The sequence below is a fragment of the Carex rostrata genome, chromosome 11 (assembly GCF_964058835.1).
Source record: "Carex rostrata chromosome 11, lpCarRost1.2, whole genome shotgun sequence".
NCBI classification, from domain to species: domain Eukaryota; kingdom Viridiplantae; phylum Streptophyta; class Magnoliopsida; order Poales; family Cyperaceae; genus Carex; species Carex rostrata.
This window is the reverse complement of record NC_135928.1, coordinates 11480081-11490593: the sequence shown is the minus strand read 5'-3', so window position 1 is coordinate 11490593 and position 10513 is coordinate 11480081. Positions and strand designations below refer to the sequence as shown.

Below are 10513 nucleotides of genomic sequence, written 5' to 3'. Positions count from 1 at the left end.
TTATCCCAAATCAAAACACAGTTTATACCTTTTCTTGCACATTTACTATTCTATATCATTGTGTGATTGCTTGAGTTGATTCCTTAGGAAAATTAAACACCAAAACCCCTTTTTCTCACTTCTAGTCTTTAGCTAAGCTAAGTAAAATTCTAGATAAAGAAACCGTCCCTGTGGATCGATACCCGATTATACTCCTCGATAGGGTTGTGCACTTGCAACCCTAATCGGAAGGTGTAACCGAGGTTTAAAAGGTACGCTCCCAAGCGTACCGAAACTTGTGTTGCGCTTTACGCCGATCAGCAACACAGCTGATCCACTCACAAAACCTCTTCCTCAAGCCAAGCACCAGTTGCATACAGCTTCTATGGGTCTGAGACACATAGGAGATTGGCTATGAGTTTTTCTTTAGATCTACGAGATTTTAGAATACTAGAGATTTGTATAAGTAGGGCCTACGATGATTGGCTCCTAGCTTAAGTGGGAGATTGTTAGTTTGTAATAATCTAGAAGTCAATAATACGATAAATTATCATAAAGCTTTGTTCATGAATTGAATGTTTATTTATATATCATTTTGTTGCCTTGAGTATTATTGAATTTATGGATCATTTCGAGTTCATGACTGAAATTGTGAAACTCCATAATATAGATAATATATACTCTTAAAAGTCACTGACCAAGGTAATTAGCAAGAACACTAATTACCGCGATAAGGTTAGCATGTGGATTAAAAGATGGTTAAGTTCTACAAACCACCTGACACGAGATGTCATTTTAATCACAAAGATACATGTTCTAGGAACATGGTACTTGACAGACCCCGAATGAAACATTAAATAGAATTGTGTTCGTGTCATTTATATTTTCATTCAGCGTCAAGTTCTACAGTATGAGGTATTTATCGTTCTTACTAAGAAATATGTGTGTGTGAGTGTTATCTAACGCTGTCCGTAAAAAGCAGTCATAACGGTAGCATTTCCATATGTATAGCTTAGCTGAGGAAGTGATAGTCTGCCAAGAATACTATTTGTCTCCCGTATCTCTATACGAGCTATAGCATCACTGGGCCCCTTGGTAGAGTTAGATTATCTGCATGCGGTATAATTACAAGAGTAATTATATTTGATAATCTACTCAAGATCAAGAAAAGATACAGTTAGCAAGGATGACACACATCTACCTTGAAACTGATCTGATAGCTATGAGACAAAAGAACTGACACAAGTAAATTGTTTACTGGATCGTGATATTGTACAGTACATCATCATCTGTGTAATTGGATGGTCATAGTATATACTGCCAGATGCCTCCTATGATTATAGAAGTTAAAACAGTTTTAACTCTATTTACCAACATAACACAGATCCTATTGGGTCACACCATATAGGAGCTATTCGGAGAATCTTACTGATTAATTATAAATTGATTATAATTAATATTAAGATGGTTATAATTAATTATACGTGTTATAATTAAATTATATTTGTCGTGTAAAAATGACAAAGCAAAAACTAATGGTTATAATTAGTTATACTTGATATAATTAATTATAATTAATTGTACATCATTTAGAATGACAAACAGAAACACAGGTTAGTTTATAAACGTGTTTGACATGTTGTATAAAAATTACCAAACGAAAACCGCAGACGAATATAATTGTACATGACAATTATACATATTTGATTTGGATATTTACTATTCATAATGGGTTTGGGTTAATGGGTTTAGAATCCATTAAACTAATTTAACCAATATGAAGTTGCAAAATCAAATTTGAATGCCTCTCCAAAACCGCCACAAAAGGGCATTTTGGTAATTTTGGGAACTTCAGGGGTATTTCGGTCCTTTTGCGGACCTCCTCGAATGCCTATAAATAGAGGGGCATAGGTGAAAGAGAAAACTCACTAATTTACGTGTTAATCTGATTACTTCGTTAATTGGAATTCTTTCTTTCTCTGTTTACGGTCTTTCGGATTGGTGAATAGTGTTTTACCAAATTTAGTGGTATTTCAGATTTTGATAATCAGTGAATCTGATTGACCGAAAGTTCGGTGAATAGTGTTTTTGTAGAATTCCGCAGTTTATAGTATTTCTGGCAAAAGAAATAAACCGCTCTCTGGTTAGTCCTGGTGGATAACCAATAAAGGTATCACACGTGTGATACTCCGAGTCGATTCCTTCCCTGGTGTAGCTCTACTCGCTCGTTCTGCATTCTAACTGTGATTTACAAGGTATAAACATGTTATATTAATCTATTTAATTGATAAATAGATTTAATGTTTTAGAAATCAATTATGGAGTAGATCTGTAAATAGGATTAAACGGATCTTCTTGATTCATTTAATCCATAGCTTAAGGTAGATGTAAAAAAAAAATTGTTTTACTCTTTCCGCACCTTAAGCAAATAAATGGGTTTGAACCGTCAAAACCCCAACATACTTAATCAATGGGTTTGAACCGTCAAAACCCAACACAATTGACCTGATTATTGCTCCATATGATGTAGAATAGCCCCAAAATTAATATGGTTCCTGCATTAGAACACAAACTTGGGTAATAGTAACTTGTTTCATTAACTAATTAAACATAAAGGTTAGAAAACAAAGCAAAACCTAGGCCAAAAACCTACGTAATTTACTAACAAAAGTAGCTTGATCACGCCTCCCATCTTGCATTGTTGGTTGTCTGGAAGCAACGACCCAGTTGGTCAAAGGTCCGGTCTAAGGGTAAACCATGTAATCTCAAGGACCTGCTATAAATTAAATTAGAACCTTGATTTGGTACAAATGATATGGTCATGCAAAAAATTTGAACTTCAAAAATATTCATGATCTCTCCCTTGAATAATTTATTCACCCCACGATTGATCTTATCATGCACCTTAGAATAATTACCTTGAACAATTTGTCCCGCAAATATCCATAAATCCAAGAGTGTTAATTTCTCCTTCGATTATAAATCGATCCCTTCCAATCTATCGGAATTCTAATGATAAAAATTTTGATTTTCCTTCCTAATTGATGGAGCAAAGTATGACAACTGAGTGTGTTAGTACATGTGATGATTTTTCGAAAAAAAAATAGACTTTGTACAAAAATTAAAATTTGGGTGAATTTGTCGAGCCTATTGATAATTAGTCTTATTTAGGTCCCTGTACTCATTTTTCTAACCTCCATCTTTATTATATATATTTTCTTTTTCTTTTTCTATTTTTTTTGTCTTTTCTTGGTTTTTTGGTTTTTTTTTTGTATTTTTCTGAAAAAATTTAAAATTGCAAGAAATAAGTATTTTTGGTTGTCACAAGTACCATGATTACACACAATTTCAAGCATTCACTCATACAAGAAATTATTGCATAGTTTCGCTAGAGGTCTATCCATAATAAACGGTTATTCTAAAACTTTCTTAAACTTAGAAGACTTAGCAAAATATTACCCAAAACTAATATTTTTAAGGTTATCAATTTTTTATCAACTTTCATAGTTAGCAATTAATTGTTCACTTTGAGGTCACTAGTTATTTTAAAAATTCATACTTTTCGTACCGTGCTCAATTGTCTAAACCCTAGTCTAAATAAATTTAAGCAATTCATTATTTGATTACCTACATGCATGTTACTCCTAAATTAAGTTATATGCTCATAAATGCAATATGCAGGTCTACATGCATGCTAGATAAAAACCTTAATCATTCATCATATTCCTCAAAGTTAAGCCTTAAGGAAAAACCCCAAGCTTCTAAATAGCGTTTATAGCGGTATAGCGGGGAGACAAAAAAAAAAGCTTTAGCGAGTAGCGGAGCTATAGCGAAAGCTATTATAAATAGCGTTTTTTTATTTCAAAAATTATATTTTATATTTCTACTAATAGTAAAAAGAGTGATGCTTCTATGGACATAAGGGCCTATCTGTAAAATGAATATATTTTTATTTTCAAAGTTCAAACAGCCGATCCGAACTGTTCATCTTGTTCTCCATATTAATATATCTTTGGAGACCAAATTTTACATTTTTCTGAATTTATTTACTATTTATTAAGATGGGTATAAAAAATATCAAATTCAGACCATTGAATTTTGTACCCATCTTAATAAATAGTAAACAAAATCAGAAAAATGTAAAATTTGGTCTCCAAGCACATATTAATATGGAGAACAAGATGAATGGTTCGGATCGACTGTTTGAACTTTAAAAATAAAAATATGTTCATTTTACAAATAGGTCCTTATGTCCATAGAAGGCTTTGCCTAGTAAAAATGTCTCATCAAGAAAAAAAATATCAAATTAATTAAGAAGTTCTAATATTATTCATATTAAACCAATACAAAGTTCAAATTGTCATTCAAAATATCCCTAATTCAAAAACTATCGATATATTTTATATTCAAAATATACCACTACCATATATTAATGCATGATACAAAATTTAATTGATATAGCGGTATAGCCCGCACATGTTCCATTGTATTGATATAACTTAATAAAGTAAAAAAAAAAACAATCTAGATATTAAGGCCCATTAAAATTGCAAAATCATGTTTTCAGAAAAAAAAAAATTACAAAATCATAACCCATGTAGCATAGCGGACCGCTATTGCCGCTATTGCCGCTATTGCCGCTACGCGCTATAGCGGACCGCTATTACCGCTATAGCGGTCGTAGCTTGATCAGCGCAGTTTTAGCCCGTAGTTTAGCTTTCTGGGTCCAAAACCGCTATAGCTAGCTATTTAGAAGCTTGAAAAATCCTCAAAGTTAAGCCTTAAGGAAAAATTGTGAATATGTAAAACTGCTAGCAAAAATTAAAAAAAATAAGGGTCCTACATGCCATGATCCTAGATACAATACAATCCTAAACTATTTTGTTACTCATACCCCCAGATTAAAATTAAGCATTATCCCGATTGCTTTAAAAATTCATTAAATACCAAAAAATAAAAAAAAGTTATAAAAAAAATTCATCAAAGCAATGATTTTAAAAAATTATAAAAACATATTAATCACACCATGACCACATCTGACGTGAAGCATAACATGACTAGTCACGTTTAAGTTTTTTTCCAAATTTTAAGTTAGTTCACAAGAAAAATATAAAAAAAATATATTAAAATATGGGTGTGTATAGATAGGTGAAGAATAGTTGCTAATCTAAACTAGCACTATATGTTTTAGTTACTTTTCGTTTGTCTTTTATGAGTAGTTCACTATTTTACTAACCATTCATACATACGCACCGGCAATATTGTAAAAAAAACTATAATAAGGAAGCAACGTTAAATGACCACGTAACGTGACGTAATATGTCATTTTCAATCAAATAAAGATACATTGTGTGAATCACATTACGTAACCCACACACATACCGTAACACGACGTATTCAAATCCAATAATCACATAACTAATCCTTCAATAATGTTATTTCTCCACCTTCTATAAATAAATTTTCCTTCACCTCTTTCTTCTCTCAAGTCTATATCCTCTATTCAAAACAAACCAAATAATTGAAAACTACAATACCCTAACCCTAACCCTAACCCTAACCCTAACCCTAAACCTAACCTAACTTCTCCACCCCAACCGAAATCAAGTTTTTAGAGCTAAAAAAGAGTGAAAATTTTTGTTCCAATGTCCAATACGCCAAAAATCAAATTTTGTATAGGATAAAAAAGGGAAATTTCCGATTTCAATACCTCAATTTTATATACCCCAACCCCCTCTAAACATCCCTTTACTTAAATTCCCTTCCCCCCAATTTTTGCTTTTCTTTTCTCATTGATGGGAGCTCTGGCTCCAGGCGCACCAGACATCTTGCGCAGTCTCAAAACGGTCGGTCTATGCACTAATCTCGAGGCACCAACCGATCTATCTCAGCTGACTTTCGACCAGGTCCTGTCAGCCTTCTTCAAAGACCTGTCGCGCAAAGGAGAGGTGAATACCGAGTTCCTGCCTCTCCCGGCTATCATCGGAGAAGGGTGTCACGTGGATCTCTGGAGGCTTTTTTGTCTAGTTAAGGAGAGAGGCGGGTACAGGCCCGTCACGGTTACCCGGTCATGGCCTGCTGTGTCAGAGTTGGCTGGTCTTGGTCCCAGTTTCGGCCCCGCGGTAACTTTTGTTAAATGAACTTTGTGGAACCATTTCTTGATTTGTGACTAACATCATGTAGGATTCAGATCTTGAATTATACAAATAAGAAAATCATCATTAGATCCATAACCCTAAACAACATTTTGTGAATTCAATCAAACTGGAATGAACCTGTCGAAGTATCATTAGAGTTCTTGTGATGGTTGTAGCTAGGTACAAGATTATAATTATTTTGTGAGTGAGGCTATGGTACTTTGCAATGCGCACATGGGTCTGTGCTATGGATCAATATCTTCATTTTTAAAGTTCAAAAAATCAATCCAAATCATTCAACATGATCTTTATATGAAAATATACTTGAAGACCAAAATTTGCATTTTTTAGACTTTTTTTTACTATGGACAACTGAAAGTATTGATTTTCTACCTATATAAAAAAAATAGTAAAATGTAAAATTTGATATGTAAGTACAGTTTCATATGGAGATCATTTTTATCGGTTTGGATCGATTAGTTTGAACCTTGAAAACGGAAATATGGATCCATAGTATGGACAAATATGCGCATTGCAAAGTATTGTAGCCTCACTCATTATTTTGTTCATATAACAGTCCTTAAAGTATGGATGTTTTGTGCAATAGGTGAAACTAATTTATGCGAAGTACCTCAGCTCGCTAGAAAGATGTACCCAGAGTTTTCCCGAGAAAAATCTAGGTCTAACCCTTGGAAGAGTAAGAAGCCGTTCCCAAGAGCATGGAAATGACCATTCAGCTTTAAATGGAGGTAATTCATGCGAGATGAAATTCTAATTGCAATAGATTTAGTTCAACAATCTTGAAAAGTTGGCTATATATTAGATTTTAAGTTTGAAATCCAATGCATAGAGTGGTAGATTTTAAGCTTGAAATTCTATGGTACTATTCATAACACATATTGGTATGTCCTATGGATCAATATTTCTCATTTTAAAGGTCAAACAATCGAACCGTTCAACATGATCTCCATATAAAATTGCACTTTTAGATCAAATTTTATATTTTTTAGAAAAAATATTCTATTTTTGTAGATAGGTAGAAAATCACTTGATTTAAAGATTCTATGCCATTTAAAAGTATTGATTAAACCTATCTAAAAAAATAGTAAAAAAATTCTAAAAAATTGGTATTTGAATTAACCAAATTTCTTAAATAATCTATTCATATTAAGAATTTACTCTTTTAACTTGTAGTTTTTGTTTAGCCTATTGTCAAGATAAATATTGTGGCGGGAACCCATCCTTTTGATGTGAACCAACCAATTATTTTAAAACTTATCTTAAAATATCACCAATTTTTTTTAGAAAATTCTGAGCACTCTAATTGTGTGCTAATTCTGTCTCTCGTTCATCAAAGAAAATAAAGGAATGATAATCCTAGTCAGCACACATGTTGAGTCAATTCATAATGTTATGGAAATATATCCTTCTAACACTAGTTGTATGCCTCACTTGATTTTGGTTCTTCTGACTTTGGACCAAATTATAGTGAAGCAAACCAAAATTGTAGAAACTAGAAAGTTCTGGGAACAAAAAAACGAACTTCAAGATCTTTTCTTTATTTTATTATTTGATTCTCTTGACACCCTTTCTTGATGTAAGGATGCTTGACTACAACATTGTTCAAGGGTTCCTTTTCTTGTGTTTTTCTTTGTACCAATCACTGTAATATCCAAACCACTGTGTAAATAACTTTTTGTTATTTTCACAAAATGTTAGTGGTTGATTGCCTACTACCTCCAAAAAGACAAAAAAAAATATTTATGTACGTGAACATTGACCACGGTTTTATGAGGAGCAATTTGGGCATTATTTTTTGACTAATTTCTCATATTGACTGTTGTAGCTCACTTAACAGGAGTGCTTCCTGTTCTAAAGAGAAAGAGAGATGCAACAATTGGTATGCTGAATTGGTTGAGGACCGTTGCTAAGAAGCCAAGTGACCTTTCATTCAAAATAGAGCCCTGTCTGAAAGATGCAAAATGTGGCAAGTCAAATGCCACAGCTGATTACTTTACACAGGCAGTGATGCTGAGGAAGGAAATGTTTATCAAGAATGTCAGGAAAGATTGCTCTGTCGAGCCTCCTAAGCAGGTCAATAATTTTTTTTTTCTACAAATAATTTTTGTTGTCAGTCTACTCCTCTGGTTCATCACCAATTCTGATATAATATACCTTTTAGAGAAAAATTTGGTCGTTGAATTATTATCAGGCTTTGTGAACTGTTTAACCAAGTGCAATGGTCAAAGAGGCTGACAAACTTGAATAATAAAAAATAAAAAATAAAAACCAGGACCAGATTGAACAAAGTTTGATCTTGTCTTTTAAAAACAAGATTTTCCTCTGCCTTCGTTGATCTAAAGTTCGAAGCTGCATCTCACTTTGATATGTGCATGATTTGGTTGGTACATACCTGCATAAAAACATATGAAAATCATTTTTAATATTGAAATATTAGTTGTGGGGCATAGATTATTTATCTGGGTTTTACACAACTAGCACATATATAGTTAGCTCTCACCTTCTTTGTATTAATTTCAGAAAACTCCTTTGTCCTCCAGTCCACTCTTGAAGAATAAAGGGAAAAATACAAGAACAAGCCCACGACTCAACTCAACCTCAGGACCTCCAGTTACATCCAGTACTGGTTCTACCAAACAGCGTACCATCCCTGCTCCACCTTCCATCAGCTGGCTCTCCATGGATGAGGAGTCTGATGTACCTGTGGGCCCCAATCATCAAGCTGACATACCAGAATTTTCCAATTATGTCAGTACATCAGACCCCAATTCACTGAAATATTTAGGCACCTCTTTCTGGTCTCCCAAGCATAAAACTGCATTTCAAGCTTCCCATACTCCAATAGTAGAAATAGGTTGTAGCAAAAATTGCCAGTGTGTTATCCCGGGCTCACCAGAATGCATTAGATTTCATGTGGCCGAAAACAAGCTCAAACTAAAATGTGAGTTGGGCCCTGCTTTTTATGCCATGGGGTTTCAAAAAATGGGGGAGGAGGTGGCGCTTTCCTGGACTCAAGAAGAAGAAGAGAAATTCAAGTCTATAATTAGTGCAAACCTTCCTTCTGATGATAAGAAATTTTGGCCTTCGCTTTTTAAATATTTGAGAAGCAAAAGCTGGAAGGGACTTGTGAGTTATTATTATAATGTTTTTCTGCTGAGGCGGCGGCGGTACCAGAATAGAGCGATACCAGTCAAGATTGATAGTGATGATGATGATATTGAATCAGAATTTTTGGATGGCAAATTGGGTTTTAGTACAGTATGTGCTGAGAATAGGCAATGTGTGGATTTGGATCCCTGAATTTTGCTGATAATTAGTGGGTTACCTTAATACTGGTCCAAAATCAGATTGATCATTCTCAGAGATGAAGTTTTTGGTTTTGGAGGATGTTTTGTGATGAATTTTTTTTTCTTGGGGGCTGATAGTTTGGTATAGAGCAGAATTTTTTTGCCTAGGCTTTTCTTTCATTAGATGACCAATAGTGCGAGCAGTTTTGATGAATTTGAATGTACAGAAATACAACTACAGCTAGGGTGTTTTTAAACGATGAATTATTTTATGAGTGATGTATCTACATGCAAGAATTTATAAATTTTCGAATTAATTTAGTTTAAAGTTAAGTAGTCAAAAAATAAGGAAAAGTAAAGGTTATCAAAATTAACTTATAAGCTTTAGTGTTTACGATTTTTACTTTATATACTAAATTAATCCAAAAATTTATAAATTTTGCATGTAAATGTATTACTCATGAAGTATATCAGTTTTAATAGTTTGGATTTGTCAATCAAAGTCAATTTGATAAGTTTTCGAGGTAAGTTCATCAATAGACTTGGTGAGCTTAAAAATACCCTAGTTTTACTCTAAAAATACTCTTAGATAAGGGTTATTGTGAACAAAACTATTTATTTTCATTGCTTTTTTGTTGTTGTGCAAGGCAATATCATTTGTTGTGTTTTTTATATCTTAATTTACCGTATTTTCAATTCCCTTTAAAATCATAAGGATTTATGTTTTCTATATCCCGGCTTTTTATTTAAGAAAAGGAAAAATAATAATTAAGTTTCTACCTATATAAAAGGTAAAGTTCAGAATTTGAAACCTCCCTCATGCAACTTTTTTCCGACCAAATTTAAAGGACCACAGTTTTCTTGTCTGGCCTAAATTTTGGATTGGTATTTAAAGGACCGGTTTCAAAGTTTGAGTGGATATTCAAATTTCAAAATACCGGTCCCTTGTGTAGCACGTGAGCCATAATAATTAGAAATTATTTTGTTTATGATATAACATATCGTATTGTTTGGCATCCAAATGCAACTGGGTTTTTTTGTCATACACCGTACTTTATTAACACTTGTTTATTATTAGTTTTGTCTAGT

The 10513-nt window shown here is 33.2% G+C and overlaps 1 protein-coding gene across 2 annotated transcripts; it reads left to right on the top strand.

The window, feature by feature from the left end:
* Positions 1–5646: 5646 nt before the first annotated feature.
* Positions 5647–9729, top strand: LOC144562413 (AT-rich interactive domain-containing protein 2-like). 2 transcript variants are annotated; one of them, XM_078311632.1, is made up of 4 exons: positions 5647–6101; positions 6724–6865; positions 7975–8210; positions 8658–9729. In XM_078311632.1, the coding sequence occupies exons 1-4, from the start codon at positions 5775–5777 to the stop codon at positions 9435–9437; spliced, it is 1485 nt and encodes a 494-aa protein (XP_078167758.1). In that variant the 5' UTR covers positions 5647–5774; the 3' UTR covers positions 9438–9729. The 2 variants fall into 2 exon arrangements, with proteins under 2 accessions (XP_078167758.1, XP_078167757.1); XM_078311631.1 differs by having other exon boundaries at positions 5648–6101; positions 7963–8210.
* The last annotated feature ends 784 nt before the right edge of the window (positions 9730–10513 follow it).

Coding starts and splice junctions, on each gene's coding strand:
- LOC144562413 (XM_078311631.1), top strand. CDS start 5,775: ATGGGAGCTCTGGCTCCAGGCGCACCAGACATCTTGCGCAGTCTCAAA. Junction 6,102..6,723: donor GTCCCAGTTTCGGCCCCGCG/GTAACTTTTGTT, acceptor TTTGTGCAATAG/GTGAAACTAATTTATGCGAA. Junction 6,866..7,962: donor CCATTCAGCTTTAAATGGAG/GTAATTCATGCG, acceptor TGACTGTTGTAG/CTCACTTAACAGGAGTGCTT.